We start from the raw sequence: 19,222 nt of genomic DNA, 5'->3' as shown, positions 1-19,222 counted from the left end.
CAGCAGTCTTATGGACCTAGACTTGGCGCTCCGGTACCGCTATTTTATATTTGTGATTGGTTTAGAAGAAATAGATTACACCCTTACAGAACACATGAAATGCAATTTCTTTGGGGGATTTTATTTGTGGTGATTTGATATGTGCATATTTGTGTCCCTAATCTGGCCTAGGTTGTTAAATTTGTTGCAGTGCTCAATTAGTTTTTCTTTAACCCCTAACAGTAGCTCTAGGAAATATTAAAAGACAAAGTACATTTTGTGAAGGCTGTGAGTGTGAAATAATAATAAATAAATAAAATAGTCTGGGACAATGTAGACGAGAGGTTGGCTTTCATTCAACTGGAGCATATATACAGTACCTATTGATAGTCAATGGGCTGGAGAGAGGGGGGTGGTAAACAAGATGGCGGCAACCTGATAGCAGCTGCATCAATAATAGCAAACCTCATATTTATGCAGACAGAGACAAATAAAACACTACATAACATCTGTCGATAGAGTCTGGATGTTAAGGTGAGACCCGTTACCACAAAATGCTGACATTTAACTAGCATAACTACCATCCACTTTAATCTGTATTTAGCCGTTAGCTCCTGCCGGGTAGCTAGGTAGAAAGGATATAACGTCGTTACTGTACTTCTTACTTGCTAGTAACTTTATCCGATTTTAAACATAGCCTAACTACATAGCTAGCTAACGAAATACCCATTGCATACAGTTAGACGAGTTATCTGGTTAGCTAGAATGAAATTGTAAATTCGTGCGAGAGTTCGGGAAGATTGGAGTTAAGGTTTGACACCTAGATTAAATTAGTTTTATATAGGATATTCGGGGTTTTCTCTTGTCGATAGCTATTGGACTCAAAAATGCCATGACTATGAAGATGGTATATTCTGAATCGGGATGGATGAGAACAATTCACATCTTTAAAAAGAATAGTATGACTTTGGATTTCAATCTTCAATAGCTCTTCCACAAAGCGTGCCATGACTGATAATGATATATTCTGAATCAGGGGAGGATGGTCAAAAATCCACAGCTTTTTGGGCTCCTGAGTGCCGCAGCGGTTTAAGGCACTGCATCTCAGTGCAAGAGGTGTCACTACAGTCCCTGGTTTGAATCCAGGCTGTATCACATCCGGCTGTGATTGGGAGTCCCATAGGGCGGCGCAGAATTGGCCCAGCGTCGCCCAGGGTAGGCTGTCATTGTAAATAAGAATTTGTTCTTAACTGACTTTCCTATTTAATTTTTTATTTGGGGGAGGATTGAAAGCCTGAAGATAAAATAAAACTGTCCATTGTCCCCTGACTCATAGGGGGAGACATTGAAATCTGAAATAGTCTAACAAGAAAATAGAGGTGTGGATTGTGCTCAATCCATCCCTGATTCAGAATATAGAATTCATGCTTGGTTCAATATCTATTGACAAGAGACCCGAATATCCAATATAAAACACATTTTACCTCTACTAACGTGGAGGTGTCAAAAGCGTGTTAGCCGGTTAACTAGCTACAGTGAGCTGGGGAAGGTAGCAAGCTAGCTACTGAAATAATCGGCAAATGGCAAAATACCTGAGGCTAGCTAGCTAACTCCGCTTGGTTGCAAGCTTTTTTTTTTAAATGTGCGACAGGCATTCACTGACTGAGTCGTGCAACATAATCGGCTGTCATTCTCTATTAGTCCTTGTTTACTTGCGTTCTGAAATATTGATCTTATGGTTTTAGTATTTTGACACCAGACCAGAAGTATCCTAAAATGCATAGCCAGCCTTGTGGACCTGTAGCTCTCACTCATTTCCTACAAAATGAACATTTAAAATGTTAGTAGGCAAATATCACTTGATTGCTGAAAGATTTTACTGTTGATTAGCTACATTTTTGACCTACAGGTTCTCTGGGGCAGTATCCTGAGTTGCCAACTGGGAAAGACTAGTGGACTCCATAGAAGAGCTGACAATAAATCTAGGACCCAGAGCATAACGATACTAAGGACTGAAATAACTCAGTTAGGTGTGATTGAGTATTTATTGCATCTGTACTTAGATCAAGGCAAACCAATGGGGACCATGGATCGCTACAAGGTTCTATGGCCGTCATGCTTCGCTTGGCTTTGAAACAGGACTGGTTACCTCTCCCTCTGCATGTTGCCATCTCATATCAGATCACGGATGGAGGTGACATGGAGCTAAGCAGCGGAATGTAAACTCAGCCAGACGTCCCACTCTCTGCTCAGTAGCACCTGTCCCACAGCCTGAACTCTCCACAAATCTTTTCACCCTGGACCTTGGCATCGCTGGGTCTTAGTTAACTACCCCACACCACTTTGGAAACCTTTACAGCTAGCCTACATCTTGTTCCCACGAACTGAAACTAACCTCTGTGTTTACAGACCTACTCTATTACAACGTTAACTGTTTCTCTCAATGCCCATGCCTGGCTATACCTCCAATGTCACTTAGTGTTTTCTAATTGAACTGTGTCCCTGAGCCACCAGGATACACAGCCCAAGTTCAAGGCTTGAGGTCACAGTGCACTATATTGGACTGTCTGGAGCACGCTACAGTAACTAAGTTGATTTAACCATGAGTGTCGGGGAGCTGCAGCACCTGGACTATCTGACGGAGAATGAGCTGATGGGCATGGACACGTTCATCCACCGCATCGACTCCACAGAGGTGATATACCAGCCACGCAGGAAGAGGGCCAAGTTGATCGGGAAGTACCTGATGGGAGACCTGTTGGGGGAGGGCTCCTACGGTAAGGTGAAGGAGATGCTGGACTCTGACACGCTGTGTCGCAGGGCCGTCAAGATCCTCAAAAAGAAGAAGCTCAGAAGGATCCCCAATGGAGAGGCCAATGTGAAGAAGTAAGTAGTGGGGTTTTGGGAGGGACGGACGGACGGTGGAAGGGAAAGAGGGACGGTGGAAGGGAGGAAGAGGGGATGGAGTGGGGGGGGTGTGATGTGGTGGGTTGCTCTTGTGTCACTATGTGATTTTTCACTCTGTCTTCATTTGTCTCTTTCTTGCTCCCTCTCTCTCCTTCACTCTGATTTGCACTCTTGGTCATGCATCGTCAAGCACAATTGATTAACAACTAATGTCACTGCTATTGGATGATTGTCTGGGTGTAACGCTTTAGATTGTCTCTGATTTATCATAAGCGGCGTGCATAGCCTACTACTGTATTCACGCCTACAGTGTAGGTTTTCCCTATGGTGTCTCCCTATGGTGTCTCCCTATGGTGTCTCCCTATGGTGTCTCCCTATGGTGTCTCCCTACAGTGTAGGTTTTCCCTACGGTGTCTTCCTACAGTGTAGGTTTTCCCTACGGTGTCTCCCTACAGTGTAGGTTTTCCCTACGGTGTCTCCCTACAGTGTAGGTTTTCCCTACGGTGTCTCCCTACAGTGTAGGTTTTCCCTACGGCGTCTCCCTACAGTGTAGGTTTTCCCTACGGCGTCTCCCTACAGTGTAGGTTTTCCCTACGGCGTCTCCCTACAGTGTAGGTTTTCCCTACGGCGTCTCCCTACAGTGTAGGTTTTCCCTACGGTGTCTCCCTACAGTGTAGTGTCTCCCTACGGTGTCTCCCTACAGTGTAGGTTTTCCCTACAGTGTAGGTTTTCCCTACGGTGTCTCCCTACAGTGTAGGTTTTCCCTACGGTGTCTCCCTACAGTGTAGGTTTTCCCTACGGCGTCTCCCTACAGTGTAGGTTTTCCCTACGGCGTCTCCCTACAGTGTAGGTTTTCCCTACGGTGTCTCCCTACAGTGTAGGTTTTCCCTACGGTGTCTCCCTACAGTGTAGGTTTTCCCTACGGTGTCTCCCTACAGTGTAGTGTCTCCCTACGGTGTCTCCCTACGGTGTCTCCCTAAAGTGTAGGTTTTCCCTACAGTGTAGGTTTTCCCTACGGTGTCTCCCTACAGTGTAGGTTTTCCCTACGGTGTCTCCCTACAGTGTAGTGTCTCCCTACGGTGTCTCCCTACAGTGTAGGTTTTCCCTACGGTGTCTCCCTACAGTGTAGGTTTTCCCTACGGTGTCTCCCTACAGTGTAGGTTTTCCCTACGGTGTCTCCCTACAGTGTAGTGTCTCCCTACGGTGTCTCCCTACGGTGTCTCCCTACAGTGTAGGTTTTCCCTACAGTGTAGGTTTTCCCTACGGTGTAGGTTTTCCCTACGGTGTCTCCCTACGGTGTAGGTTTTCCCTACGGTGTCTCCCTACGGTGTAGGTTTTCCCTACAGTGTAGGTTCTCCCTACGGTGTCTCCCTACAGTGTAGGTTTTCCCTACAGTGTAGGTTTTCCCTACGGTATTCCCTACAGTGTAGATTTCCCTGCGGTGTCTCCCTACAGTGTAGGTTTTCCCTACAGTGTAGGTTTTCCCTACGGTGTCTCCCTACAGTGTAGGTTTTCCCTACGGTGTCTCCCTACAGTGTAGGTTCTCCCTACGGTGTCTCCCTACAGTGTAGGTTTTCCCTACAGTGTAGGTTTTCCCTACGGTATTCCCTACAGTGTAGGTTTTCCCTACGGTATTCCCTACAGTGTAGGTTTTCCCTACGGTATTCCCTACAGTGTAGGATTTCCCTACTGTGTCTCCCTACAGTGTCTCCCTACAGTGTAGGTTTTCCCTACGGTGTCTCCCTACAGTGTAGGTTTTCCCTACGGTGTCTCCCTACAGTGTAGGTTTTCCCTACGGTGTCTCCCTACAGTGTAGGTTCTCCCTACGGTGTCTCCCTACAGTGTAGGTTCTCCCTACGGTGTCTCCCTACAGTGTAGGTTCTCCCTACGGTGTCTCCCTACAGTGTAGGTTCTCCCTACGGTGTCTCCCTACAGTGTAGGTTCTCCCTACGGTGTCTCCCTACGGTGTAGGTTTTCCCTACGGTGTCTCCCTACGGTGTAGGTTTTCCCTACGGTGTCTCCCTACGGTGTAGGTTTTCCCTACGGTGTCTCCCTACAGTGTAGGTTCTCTCTACGGTGTCTCCCTACAGTGTAGGTTCTCTCTACGGTGTCTCTCTACGGTGTCTCCCTACGGTGTCTCCCTACGGTGTCTCCCTACAGTGTAGGTTTTCCCTACGGTGTCTCCCTACAGTGTAGGTTTTCCCTACAGTGTAGGTTCTCCCTACGGTGCCTCCCTACAGTGTAGGTTTTCCCTACGGTATTCCCTACAGTGTAGATTTCCCTGCGGTGTCTCCCTACAGTGTAGGATTTCCCTACGGTGTCTCCCTACAGTGTAGGTTTTCCCTACAGTGTCTCCCTACAGTGTCTCCCTACAGTGTAGGTTTTCCCTACGGTGTCTCCCTACAGTGTAGGTTCCCCCTACGGTGTCTCCCTACAGTGTAGGTTCTCCCTACGGTGTCTCCCTACAGTGTAGGTTCTCCCTACGGTGTCTCCCTACAGTGTAGGTTCTCCCTACGGTGTCTCCCTACAGTGTAGGTTCTCCCTACGGTGTCTCCCTACAGTGTAGGTTCTCCCTACGGTGTCTCCCTACAGTGTAGGTTCTCCCTACGGTGTCTCCCTACAGTGTAGGTTCTCCCTACGGTGTCTCCCTACAGTGTAGGTTCTCCCTACGGTGTCTCCCTACAGTGTAGGTTCTCCCTACGGTGTCTCCCTACAGTGTAGGTTCTCCCTACGGTGTCTCCCTACAGTGTAGGTTCTCCCTACGGTGTCTCCCTACAGTGTAGGTTCTCCCTACGGTGTCTCCCTACAGTGTAGGTTCTCCCTACGGTGTCTCCCTACGGTGTCTCCCTACGGTATTCCCTACAGTGTAGGTTTTCCCTACGGTTTCTCCCTACAGTGTAGGTTTTCCCTACAGTGTATGTTCTCCCTACAGTGTATGTTCTCCCTACAGTGTAGGTTTTCCCTACAGTGTATGTTCTCCCTACGGTGTTTCCCTACGGTGTCTCCCTACAGTGTAGGTTTTCCCTACGGTGTCTCCCTACAGTGTAGGGTTTCCCTACGGTGTCTCCCTACAGTGTAGGGTTTCCCTACGGTGTCTCCCTACAGTGTAGGGTTTCCCTACGGTGTCTCCCTACAGTGTAGGGTTTCCCTACGGTGTCTCCCTACAGTGTAGGGTTTCCCTACGGTGTCTCCCTACAGTGTAGGGTTTCCCTACGGTGTCTCCCTACAGTGTAGGGTTTCCCTACGGTGTCTCCCTACAGTGTAGGGTTTCCCTACGGTGTCTCCCTACAGTGTAGGGTTTCCCTACGGTGTCTCCCTACAGTGTAGGGTTTCCCTACGGTGTCTCCCTACAGTGTAGGGTTTCCCTACGGTGTCTCCCTACAGTGTAGGGTTTCCCTACGGTGTCTCCCTACAGTGTAGGGTTTCCCTACGGTGTCTCCCTACAGTGTAGGGTTTCCCTACGGTGTCTCCCTACAGTGTAGGGTTTCCCTACGGTGTCTCCCTTCAGTGTAGGGTTTCCCTACGGTGTAGGTTTTCCCTTCAGTGTAGGGTTTCCCTACGGTGTAGGTTTTCCCTTCAGTGTAGGGTTTCCCTACGGTGTAGGTTTTCCCTTCAGTGTAGGGTTTCCCTACGGTGTAGGTTTTCCCTTCAGTGTAGGGTTTCCCTACGGTGTAGGTTTTCCCTTCAGTGTAGGTTTTCCCTACGGTGTCTCCCTACAGTGTAGTGTCTCCCTACGGTGTCTCCCTACAGTGTAGTGTCTCCCTACGGTTTCTCCCTACAGTGTAGTGTCTCCCTACGGTGTCTCCCTACAGTGTAGTGTCTCCCTACAGTGTAGTGTCTCCCTACAGTGTAGTGTCTCCCTACAGTGTAGTGTCTCCCTACAGTGTAGTGTCTCCCTACAGTGTAGGTTTTCCCTACAGTGTAGTGTCTCCCTACAGTGTAGGTTTTCCCTACGGTGTCTCCCTACAGTGTAGTGTCTCCCTACAGTGTAGGTTTTCCCTACGGTGTCTCCCTACAGTGTAGTGTCTCCCTACAGTGTAGTGTCTCCCTACAGTGTAGTGTCTCCCTACAGTGTAGTGTCTCCCTACAGTGTAGTGTCTCCCTACAGTGTAGTGTCTCCCTACAGTGTAGTGTCTCCCTACAGTGTAGTGTCTCCCTACAGTGTAGTGTCTCCCTACAGTGTAGGTTTTCCCTACGGTGTCTCCCTACAGTGTCTCCCTACAGTGTAGGTTTTCCCTACGGTGTCTCCCTACAGTGTAGGTTTTCCCTACGGTGTCTCCCTACAGTGTAGGTTTTCCCTACGGTGTCTCCCTACAGTGTAGGTTTTCCCTACAGTGTAGATTTCCCTGCGGTGTCTCCCTTCAGTGTAGGTTTTCCCTACAGTGTAGGTTTTCCCTACGGTGTCTCCCTACAGTGTAGGTTTTCCCTACGGTGTAGGTTTTCCCTACAGTGTAGGTTTTCCCTACGGTGTCACCCTACAGTGTAGGATTTCTCTACGGTATTCCCTACAGTGTAGGATTTCCCTACGGTGTCTCCCTACAGTGTAGGTTTTCCCTACGGTGTCTCGCTACAGTGTAGGTTTTCCCTACAGTGTAGGTTTTCCCTACGGTGTCTCCCTACAGTGTAGGTTTTCCCTACGGTGTCTCCCTACAGTGTAGGTTTTCCCTACGGTGTCTCCCTACAGTTTAGGTTTTCCCTACGGTGTCTCCCTACAGTGTAGGTTTTCCCTACGGTGTCTCCCTACAGTGTCTCCCTACAGTGTAGGTTTTCCCTACGGTGTCTCCCTACAGTGTAGGTTTTCCCTACGGTGTCTCCCTACAGTGTAGGTTTTCCCTACGGTGTCTCCCTACAGTGTAGGTTTTCCCTACGGTGTCTCCCTACAGTGTAGGTTTTCCCTACGGTGTCTCCCTACAGTGTAGGTTTTCCCTACGGTGTCTCCCTACAGTGTAGGTTTTCCCTACGGTGTCTCCCTACAGTGTAGGTTTTCCCTACGGTGTCTCCCTACAGTGTAGGTTTTCCCTACGGTGTCTCCCTACAGTGTAGGTTTTCCCTACGGTGTCTCCCTACAGTGTAGGTTTTCCCTACGGTGTCTCCCTACAGGGTAGGTTCTCCCTACAGTGTCTCCCTACAGTGTAGGTTTTCCCTACGGTGTAGGTTTTCTCTACGGTGTCTCCCTACGGTGTAGGTTTTCCCTACGGTTTCTCCCTACGGTGTAGGGTTTCCCTACGGTGTCTCCCTACAGTGTAGGGTTTCCCTACGGTGTCTCCCTACAGTGTAGGGTTTCCCTACGGTGTCTCCCTACAGTGTAGGGTTTCCCTACGGTGTCTCCCTACAGTGTAGGGTTTCCCTACGGTGTCTCCCTACAGTGTAGGGTTTCCCTACGGTGTCTCCCTACAGTGTAGGGTTTCCCTACGGTGTCTCCCTACAGTGTAGGGTTTCCCTACGGTGTCTCCCTACAGTGTAGGGTTTCCCTACGGTGTCTCCCTACAGTGTAGGGTTTCCCTACGGTGTCTCCCTACAGTGTAGGGTTTCCCTACGGTGTCTCCCTACAGTGTAGGGTTTCCCTACGGTGTCTCCCTTCAGTGTAGGGTTTCCCTACGGTGTAGGTTTTCCCTTCAGTGTAGGGTTTCCCTACGGTGTAGGTTTTCCCTTCAGTGTAGGGTTTCCCTACGGTGTCTCCCTACAGTGTAGTGTCTCCCTACGGTTTCTCCCTACAGTGTAGTGTCTCCCTACGGTGTCTCCCTACAGTGTAGTGTCTCCCTACGGTGTCTCCCTACAGTGTAGTGTCTCCCTACAGTGTAGTGTCTCCCTACAGTGTAGTGTCTCCCTACAGTGTAGTGTCTCCCTACAGTGTAGTGTCTCCCTACAGTGTAGGTTTTCCCTACAGTGTAGTGTCTCCCTACAGTGTAGGTTTTCCCTACAGTGTCTCCCTACAGTGTAGGTTTTCCCTACAGTGTAGGTTTTCCCTACGGTGTCTCCCTACAGTGTAGTGTCTCCCTACAGTGTAGTGTCTCCCTACAGTGTAGTGTCTCCCTACAGTGTAGTGTCTCCCTACAGTGTAGTGTCTCCCTACAGTGTAGTGTCTCCCTACAGTGTAGTGTCTCCCTACAGTGTAGTGTCTCCCTACAGTGTAGGTTTTCCCTACGGTGTCTCCCTACAGTGTCTCCCTACAGTGTAGGTTTTCCCTACGGTGTCTCCCTACAGTGTAGGTTTTCCCTACGGTGTCTCCCTACAGTGTAGGTTTTCCCTACGGTGTCTCCCTACAGTGTAGGTTTTCCCTACAGTGTAGATTTCCCTGCGGTGTCTCCCTTCAGTGTAGGTTTTCCCTACAGTGTAGGTTTTCCCTACGGTGTCTCCCTACAGTGTAGGTTTTCCCTACGGTGTAGGTTTTCCCTACAGTGTAGGTTTTCCCTACGGTGTCACCCTACAGTGTAGGATTTCTCTACGGTATTCCCTACAGTGTAGGATTTCCCTACGGTGTCTCCCTACAGTGTAGGTTTTCCCTACGGTGTCTCGCTACAGTGTAGGTTTTCCCTACAGTGTAGGTTTTCCCTACGGTGTCTCCCTACAGTGTAGGTTTTCCCTACGGTGTCTCCCTACAGTGTAGGTTTTCCCTACGGTGTCTCCCTACAGTTTAGGTTTTCCCTACGGTGTCTCCCTACAGTGTAGGTTTTCCCTACGGTGTCTCCCTACAGTGTCTCCCTACAGTGTAGGTTTTCCCTACGGTGTCTCCCTACAGTGTAGGTTTTCCCTACGGTGTCTCCCTACAGTGTAGGTTTTCCCTACGGTGTCTCCCTACAGTGTAGGTTTTCCCTACGGTGTCTCCCTACAGTGTAGGTTTTCCCTACGGTGTCTCCCTACAGTGTAGGTTTTCCCTACGGTGTCTCCCTACAGTGTAGGTTTTCCCTACGGTGTCTCCCTACAGTGTAGGTTTTCCCTACGGTGTCTCCCTACAGTGTAGGTTTTCCCTACGGTGTCTCCCTACAGTGTAGGTTTTCCCTACGGTGTCTCCCTACAGTGTAGGTTTTCCCTACGGTGTTTCCCTACGGTGTCTCCCTACAGTGTCTCCCTACAGTGTAGGTTTTCCCTACGGTGTAGGTTTTCTCTACGGTGTTTCTCTACTGTGTTTCCCTACGGTTTCTCCCTACGGTGTAGGTTTTCCCTACGGTGTCTCCCTACGGTGTAGGTTTTCCCTACGGTGTAGGTTTTCCCTACGGTGTAGGTTTTCCCTACGGTGTCTCCCTACGGTGTCTCCCTACAGTGTAGTGTCTCCCTACGGTTTCTCCCTACAGTGTAGTGTCTCCCTACGGTGTCTCCCTACAGTGTAGTGTCTCCCTACAGTGTAGTGTCTCCCTACAGTGTAGTGTCTCCCTACAGTGTAGGTTTTCCCTACGGTGTCTCCCTACAGTGTAGGTTTTCCCTACGGTGTCTCCCTACAGTGTAGGTTTTCCCTACGGTGTCTCCCTACAGTGTAGTGTCTCCCTACGGTTTCTCCCTACAGTGTAGTGTCTCCCTACAGTGTAGTGTCTCCCTACAGTGTAGTGTCTCCCTACAGTGTAGTGTCTCCCTACAGTGTAGTGTCTCCCTACAGTGTAGTGTCTCCCTACAGTGTAGTGTCTCCCTACGGTGTCTCCCTACAGTGTAGGTTTTCCCTACGGTGTCTCCCTACAGTGTAGTGTCTCCCTACAGTGTCTCCCTATGGTTTTTCCTACATATGACTGACTATCGTCCCCCCTGTTAAAATTGAACTACACTTTGGATCTTTGTTTGCATTTCCCCCTCGTCCAATACAGCCCCCTCCTCTTCCAATACATCCCCCTCCTCTTCCAATACATCCCCCTCCTCTTCCAATACATCCCCCTCCTCTTCCAATACATCCCCCTCCTCTTCCAATACATCCCCCTCCCCTTCCAATACATCCCCCTCCTCTTCCAATACAGCCCCTCCCCTTCCAATACAGCCCCTCCCCTTCCAATACATCCCCCTCCTCTTCCAATACACCCCCCTCCTCTTCCAATACACCCCCCTCCTCTTCCAATACACCCCCCTCCTCTTCCAATACACCCCCCTCCTCTTCCAATACACCCCCCTCCTCTTCCAATACACCCCCCTCCTCTTCCAATACACCCCCCTCCTCTTCCAATACACCCCCCTCCTCTTCCAATACACCCCCCTCCTCTTCCAATACACCCCCCTCCTCTTCCAATACACCCCCCTCCTCTTCCAATACATCCCCCTCCTCTTCCAATACATCCCCCTCCTCTTCCATTACATCCCCCTCCTCTTCCATTACATCCCCCTCCTCTTCCATTACAGCCCCCTCCTCTTCCAATACCGCCCCCGGCTCTTCCAATACAGCCCCCGGCTCTTCCAATACAGCCCCCTGCTCTTCCAATACAGCCCCCGGCTCTTCCAATACAGCCCCCGGCTCTTCCAATACAGCCCCCGGCTCTTCCAATACAGCCCCCGGCTCTTCCAATACAGCCCCCGGCTCTTCCAATACAGCCCCCGGCTCTTCCAATACAGCCCCCTCCTCTTCCAATACAGCCCCCTGCTCTTCCAATACAGCCCCCTGCTCTTCCAATACAGCCCCCTCTTCCAATACAGCCCCCTCCTCTTCCAATACATGGCAGAGCCATAGTTGAAGATTTAAAGGCCTGCATCATTACAACCCTTCTTCCCATGATGAAAACACAGTAATGTTCCCCATTACTGTTCACTCGTCTCATGTTTGTTTTGTTTATCCGAACTCACACGTTGCTCATTCATATTGGGCTTTCATTCTTACAGTGTAGGACAGATCCATGTGTTTAAATCTATGGCTTTAGTATGGGCTTACCCCCCAGCCCTCCACTGGTTTTATTCCCAGCATCATTGTGACCCAGAGCCACATATTTAAACATCCTCTCTAATGGAGACTGAAGTTGTACGCCCGTTGTTTATTTCCTTGATTGTTCTCTTTCTCTCTTCTTTCTCAATTCAAGTGGCTTTATTGGCATGGGAAACATTGTCAAAGCAAGTGAAATAGATAATCAACAAAAGTGAAATAAACAAACGTTACTCTCACAAAAGTTCCAAAGGAATAGACATTTCTCTATCTCTCTCCTCAGTCTCTTTCTATAAATAGTTTTCCTCTCCATCCTCCCTTTCACAGGGACAGCCAAGGTTTTAATCACACAATGGACTTTATTTAATATTCTCCTGTGATGTGCGAGCTAACTGTCAAATGATTTCCCACTGAGGGAAAGTGTTTAGAGAGATGGATGAACAACTTAGTTTAGGTTGCTTTAGTGTAAATCGCAGGGTCTTAGTACATATTTGAGGCTTTTTGTAGAAAACCTTTGCTGTAACAGTGCACGTTTTATTGGTTTGGGTTGCATGTTCTGGTTTGGTTTGATTCAATTACTCTTTTGAATGTGGTTACACTGACTTGATTATGTTAAAATGTTGTCTAGGCTACCCACTGCCAGTGTTATGGAGAATGCACTGCTCTGTCTTGCATCATACTCACACCCTCTATCTAAGCAAAGCTTGGCCTAATACTAAGCCACCTCTTGCGTGTCAGGGTGTGAGTTGTTGTGTAGCCTACATGCTGGAGTTTCTCAGTGTTTTGGTGGAAACAGACCAGTACGTCTGTAATATGTGTGTGCATGTCTGTGTAGGTGGGCCCTATCCTATGGGTTTGAGCCTGTGTGAGAGCCATCCTTAGCCTTATAAGGCTCTGGATGCCACAACAGTACTACCCTTAGCCCCTGTCCTCTCTCTCTACACTCACAGCAGCCATCGCATAGCATTCCTGTGTGCCAAACACTTCCTTCTTACACTGCCCGGGGTTGCCATACTATGACCACTCCTGTTGCTTGGGCAACGCCTCCGGAATGCTGAGCCCTGGTTTGGAATGCCACACACGCACATCCCTCTGGACTAGAACTCCTGAGCGGGGGAGGTGTGTTCATTGAGTGATTTCATTGGACGACTAGCATGTAAAATTCAACAAGTTTGTCATCATAATGAATTAACCGAGAAGGTAATGCAGCTGTAGAATGTAGCCGAAGCCATGTCGAAGCTATTTTTGTAGTCAGTCGATAAATAGTAAACAAGTTTTGTAAAAGTGCAGGTTTCCGTCCTCCTGGACCATCCCACAGAGGGATATTGGATGCACTGCAGATAGACTCTCTCTATGCAGCAGACACAGTGCTTTTAGACAGCAAAAAGCTGACACTGATTTCTGTATTTTCCTAGTGAACAGCAGGGCTGCTCACTCTTGTTGAATGTTTTTAACCTTGAATGGGATAGATGATGCTGCAAAGGTTTATCAATTGCCTTTTTAGTACTAGGAAGTGAAGTGACCACAATTCTCATACACATAGGCTTATAGTTACAGCAGCGATGGTCAAGCAAAACAATAACTCATTTTGATTGGTCGTGCTGCTCTTTACTAGTGACTGAAGTTCGTTTTCTTTTACCTGTCTTTTACATGTTCTCCATGACATGTGTGCAATACATTCTCTTTTGCAATAGTGTTAGTCCATTTTGATGTGTGTGGCAGTGTGCATGTGGGATGTCTCTCTGACTCTGTCGGTAGTGATGCAGTAGTAGTGTGTAAAGCAGAGGACTGGGCCAGCCTGTGACTGCAGGCTAAGATGACACAAACGAGCACCGTACAGAGTGAGCTACAGTACAGTGTATAGATTGTGTGAGAGACTGACAGTTCAGACTAGAGAAAGAGGGTGTGTGTCCTACAGTGGGGTCCCCCCTCATTATTATTATTATTATTATTATTATTATTATTATTATTATTATTTTAATGGAACTCAGTCTGGCTTTAAACTTACTCTTGAAAGTTGTAATAGTAGAATGCACTAAGTGCAATCTAGAAATTGTGTAGTGTATCACCAGTTCCTCTTGTCATGTCCATCATTACAGACCTCAGAGATTTCTAGTCAGGAAGGTGCACATCAACTAGCCCATGTTAGCTGACATTTTAATTATTTAGGTTTTTTAGCCCATAGATATAGTTGTAATTTTAGTCACTCAAATATCCCATGAATACACATTAGACATGGCAATATGTATAGAATTGCAAGAAATTAGCTTTAAAACTGCAACATTTTCTTTGTGTAGAATTGCAGGAAATAAGCTTTAAACCTGCTAAATTCTCTCCACTAACTACATGGGTGTGAACAGTGAGTCATGAACAGTGCTTGTGTCCATAGAAATAGATGTGGTGCGTACAGGGGGTGTTCCCCAATGCTGGAAGGGGGGCCCCGAGTGGGAAAGTTAGTGAATCTTTGCCCTACATGGCGCTTCAATACACCGTGAGCATCCCCATGCTGTGCAGTGAAACGCTGGCTTAATTCACTTATTACAAGACGTAAGATTTACTGTAAGAGGAGAAAATGTACTCATGAAAATTCCCTTTCAAATGTAGCCGGCATTTCCTTCCTTCCCATTTGAATGGCATGGTTAATTTTAAACACCTAGAGGATTCATTTTAAAAACCAGGCCGCTATGGGGATGTTCTCTGTGATCTAGACTAAAACATATACACACTGCTGTGTGTGTGTGCGCGCGCCCTTCATGCAGTGGCTGTATTCATTAGTGGCAGGCAGGCAACTCTGTAGCAGCTCTCAGATGAATGTGGAGTCTCCTGGGGGTTTGTTGTGGTGGTGCTGGGGGGTGACTCTAAACTCCCTTTCCAAGGCCAGTTCACAGATGTGTGTCTATACTGAGCTTGTTGCTATAGCCACCCTAATGCGTCATTCCCGTTTCCTTTCTCATTTATTTTTCAGATTTGTGATATTTAGGCAAAGACTGTAAAGTCACACTCTGTTCATCTTACAATGTGATTTTAATTTGTTTTATTTCACCAATGTTTTCGTTGTGATGGATGGTTGAATTTGTAACTTGTTTGTGTTTCAGGGAGATCCAGCTGCTCCGGAGACTTCAGAACAAAAATGTGATCCATTTGGTGGACGTGTTGTACAATGAAGAGAAGCAGAAAATATATTCTTTCTTCCTGTGTGTGTGTACATTTTAAGCACCATTAGTGTGTGTGGAATGTTTGTAAATTGATGAGGGTGGAAAGATTTCCTTATGAATTGTCTACTCCCCTACTTCCTCTCTGTTGAAGTAAACTCTGACACTGTGCAGACTCTCCTAGCTGTGTGTGTGCCCCTCTATACTGCAGCAGTGGAGAGAATCTTGATGCAGACATAACTAAGCAGCTAATACTGTCATGACCAGGCATTGCCTGTCTGCACATGCTCTTACTCTTCCTCTCTCTGTCTGCACATGCTCTTACTCTTCCTCTCTCTGTCTGCACATGCTCTTACTCTTCCTCTCTCTGTCTGCACATGCTCTTACTCTTCCTCTCTCTGTCTGCACATGCTCTTACTCTTCCTCTCTCTGTCTGCACATGCTCTTACTCTTCCTCTGTCTGCACACGCTCTTGCTCCTCCTCTCTCTGTCTGCACACGCTCTTACTCTTCCTCTCTCTGTCTGCACACGCTCTTACTCTTCCTTTCTCTGTCTGCACACGCTCTTACTCCTCCTTTCTGTCTGCACACGCTCTTTCTCCTCCTTTCTCTGTCTGCACATTGCTCTTGCTCTTCCTCTCTCTGTCTGCTCTTGCTCTTCCTCTCTTTGTCTGCACACGCTCTTACTCCTCCTTTCTCTGTCTGCACACGCTCTTTCTCCTCCTTTCTCTGTCTGCGCACGCTCTTTCTCCTCCTTTCTCTGTCTGCACATTGCTCTTGCTCTTCCTCTCTCTGTCTGCACACGTTCTTTCTCCTCCTTTCTCTGTCTGCACACGCTCTTTCTCCTCCTTTCTCTGTCTGCACATTGCTCTTGCTCTTTCTCCCTATCTTACATTTACATGTTAGTCTTTTAACAGATGCTCTCATCCAGAGTGATTTACTTAGTGCATTCATCTTAAGGTGGCTAGGCGAGACAACCACATCAGTCACTCTATTCTGTATCATCCCACTTCTCTTCCCCTACCATATCTACCTAGAGGTTTTCTTGCTAAGATGATATCACATTGATTATGAGCCAAACGATTATACAGCTGCGGCCAAATATATTGGCACCCTTGCACTTTTCTTAAAGGGATACTTTGGGATTTTGGCAAATAATGATATACTTCCCCAGAGGCTCTTTAGTGTAATGACTGAAAGGCTATAGACTTCCAGTCATTTCTCTAATGCTAGTTAGAATTTGAGCTAACGCTAGATAGCGACTTCTTTCAAACTGCACGAGACATAAAAATGGTATCCAAGAGTTCATCTGCCTCTGGGGAAGTAAATAAAGAGCTTCAATGCCACAATCCAGAAGTATGCCTTGTAATAATTTGGTCACCACACCTTGTTAATGGATTTTCAACATGGCAGAAACACATTTTTCTGAACTTTAATTGGCACCCCAGAAATAGTACTTGGTTGCACAGCCTTTTGCCAACATATAACTGCCAACAAATGCTTCTTGTAGCTGTCAATGAGCTTGCTGTGTACCTTCTAGCTTTTCTACTTTTCAGCAGCAGATTGCTCTGCTCTAGTTCTTCAATGTTTGAGGGTGTCCTCCGACTGCTGTTTTCAGATCTCCACAGGTTATGGATAGGATTGAGATCTGGACTTTCACTGGCCACTCCAGAAAAGTGCAAAGGTCCCAACTGCCAATATTTTTGTCCGGAACTGTATCTTGTTTTTGCCTTTTTATACATTTTTCTTGTTCAAAGATAACTCGAATTGCTACTTGCTTAAATCCTTGAAGAAACCCACCTAAACAAATAAAACGAGACATATTTAGTTGATTTCCCACTCTGAGCCAGTAACTTTAAATGCATTATGTACAAGGAAAATGTATTTCCTTTTCTGTTGTATTTTAATGGCTGTTTAATATGGCAGTTTGTTTAGTGTGTAAATGCTTCTCATTGGTGTGTTTTGAGAATTCCCTTGACTCCCTGTCTCACGTATATGGTGATGGAGTATTGCGTATGTGGGATGCAAGAAATGCTGGACAGCGTCCCAGAGAAAAGATTTCCAGTATTTCAAGCTCACGGGTAAGTTTCTCACCAGCTCGCTCTATCCTCTCGCTCGCTCTCGCTCTATCCTCTCGCCCCTCGCTCGCTCTCGCTCTATCTTCTCGCTCTCGCTCTATTCGCTCGCTCTCGCTCTATCTTCTCGCTCTCGCTCTATCCTCTCGCCCCTCGCTCGCTCTCGCTCTATCCTCTCGCTCTCGCTCTATCCTCTCGCCCCTCGCTCGCTCTCGCTCTATCCTCTCGCCCCTCGCTCGCTCTCGCTCTATCCTCTCGCCCCTCGCTCGCTCTATCTCGCCCCTCGCTCGCTCTATCCTCTCGCCCCTCGCTCGCTCTATCCTCTCGCCCCTCGCTCGCTCTCGCTCTATCCTCTCGCCCTATCCTCTCGCCCCTCTCTCGCTCTATCCTCTCGCGCCTCTCTCGCTCTATCCTCTCGCGCCTCTCTCGCTCTGTCCTCTCGCCCCTCTCTCGCTCTGTCCTCTCGCCCCTCTCTCGCTCTGTCCTCTCGCCCCTCGCTCGCTCTGTCCTCTCGCCCCTCGCTCGCTCTGTCCTCTCGCCCCTCGCTCGCTCTGTCCTCTCGCCCCTCGCTCGCTCTGTCCTCTCGCCCCTCGCTCGCTCTGTCCTCTCGCCCCTCGCTCGCTCTATCCGTTCTCTCTCTTCCCGTTCTCTCTCTTCCCACTGCTATTATTAGTGTGTGCTTCTGTGCAGAGTCTACTCCCAGGCTAAGTTTAGTGCCAGTATCCAGCAGGACTGCAAACCTCTCCATTGCAGGAATACCTGGTCAATGGACAAATCCCCAGCTGTTAGATGACTGGTGCAGATAGGGAGGTTACACTGATTTTTATAGCCACACATTTGAATAAAACACATTAGATTGCTTGGATTGATATGTCATGTAGGGCTGAATTCACACTCTTGTAAATCACTGATGTTGAGGGATTTATGCAAAATAGAAACGTATGCACAGATCTCAAGTTAGGATTCACCATAGAGCTAATGTAGTCTGTCTGTCATGTGTCTGTGTCTTCTCTGTCTGTGTCTCTTTCTCTGTCTGTGTGTGTCTCTCTCAGGTACTTTTTACAGCTGTTAGATGGTCTTGAATATTTGCACAGCCAGGGAATCGTTCACAAAGACATTAAACCAGGGAATCTGCTGCTGAACACCGACGGCACGCTCAAGATCTCAGACCTGGGCGTGGCAGAGGTGAGAGATCAAATATAATTTACCTCTATTACCAACTATGAGGGACACACAGGTAACTGCCAAAATAAAGGAAACACTAGTAAATGAGGGTTCTGGTGGCTCTGTTCTGGTGTGGGGTCTGTTTTCCTGGCATGGTTAAGGTCCACTCGACCCCTTAGAGGGCAAGGTAAACGCCAATAAATACACAGCCATTCTGAGTGATCACCTTCAGCCCTATGGTGATTAGTTTCTATCCTGATGAGTGGTTTCTTCCAGGATGACAATGCCCCCACAGGGCACAAGTGGTCACTGAATGGTTTGATGAGCATGTAAACCATATGCCATGGCCGTCTCACCAGATCTAAACACTTATAGGAGATTCTAGAGCGATGCCTGAGACAGCGTTTTCCACCACCATCAACAAATTATAGAATTTCTCGTGGAATAATGGCGTCGCATCCCTCCAATAGAGTTCCAGACACTTGTAGAATCTATGCCAAGGCACATTGAAGCTGTTCTGGATCATGGTGGCCCAACGCCTTATTGACACTTTATTAGGTGTTTCCTTTATTTTGGCAGTTACCTGTACATGTTCTTAACTAAAGTGTGCAGACGGCATTCTTCACTCTCTGATTGCTCATGCTGATTGTGAGCTTATTCTTTCTCCCTACCTCGCTCTTATGTATATTCTTCCCCCTCTCTCCGCCAGGCTCTGCACCCGTTTGCGATGGATGACACGTGTCGTACAAGTCAGGGCTCGCCAGCGTTTCAGCCCCCCGAGATCGCCAACGGCCTGGACACGTTTTCAGGGTTCAAAGTGGACATCTGGTCTGCAGGCGTCACACTGTGCGTAATGGCTATTGCACTGTCCACGCCCCCCTCTGAACATGACCCCCAGCCCCCCTCTGACCATGACCCCCAGCCCCCCTCTGACCATGACCCCCAGCCCCCCTCTGACCATGACCCCCAGCCCCCCTCTGACCATGACCCCCAGCCCCCCTCTGACCATGACCCCCAGCCCCCCTCTGACCATGACCCCCAGCCCCCCTCTGACCATGACCCCCAGCCCCCCTCTGACCATGACCCCCAGCCCCCCTCTGACCATGACCCCCAGCCCCC

General features: G+C 48.2%; 1 protein-coding gene across 2 annotated transcripts in view; it reads left to right on the top strand.

Moving 5' to 3' along the window:
- The first annotated feature begins 391 nt into the window (after positions 1 to 391).
- Positions 392 to 19,222, top strand: part of LOC120056015 (serine/threonine-protein kinase STK11-like) — a 39,829-nt gene continuing 20,998 nt past the window's right edge. For both annotated transcript variants that reach the window (XM_039004144.1, XM_039004145.1), the window contains exons 1-6: positions 392 to 513; positions 1,889 to 2,865; positions 14,809 to 14,892; positions 16,856 to 16,945; positions 17,992 to 18,124; positions 18,813 to 18,949. In XM_039004144.1, coding sequence (XP_038860072.1) covers positions 2,582 to 2,865; positions 14,809 to 14,892; positions 16,856 to 16,945; positions 17,992 to 18,124; positions 18,813 to 18,949 — 728 coding nt within the window. In that variant the 5' untranslated portion in view covers positions 392 to 513; positions 1,889 to 2,581. The remainder of the gene's footprint in view (positions 514 to 1,888; positions 2,866 to 14,808; positions 14,893 to 16,855; positions 16,946 to 17,991; positions 18,125 to 18,812; positions 18,950 to 19,222) is intronic.

The sequence above is a fragment of the Salvelinus namaycush genome, chromosome 11, assembly GCF_016432855.1.
Source record: "Salvelinus namaycush isolate Seneca chromosome 11, SaNama_1.0, whole genome shotgun sequence".
Lineage (NCBI taxonomy): Eukaryota > Metazoa > Chordata > Actinopteri > Salmoniformes > Salmonidae > Salvelinus > Salvelinus namaycush.
Note: the sequence above shows the minus strand (reverse complement) of the source record. Positions and strands in the feature narration are given on the sequence as shown.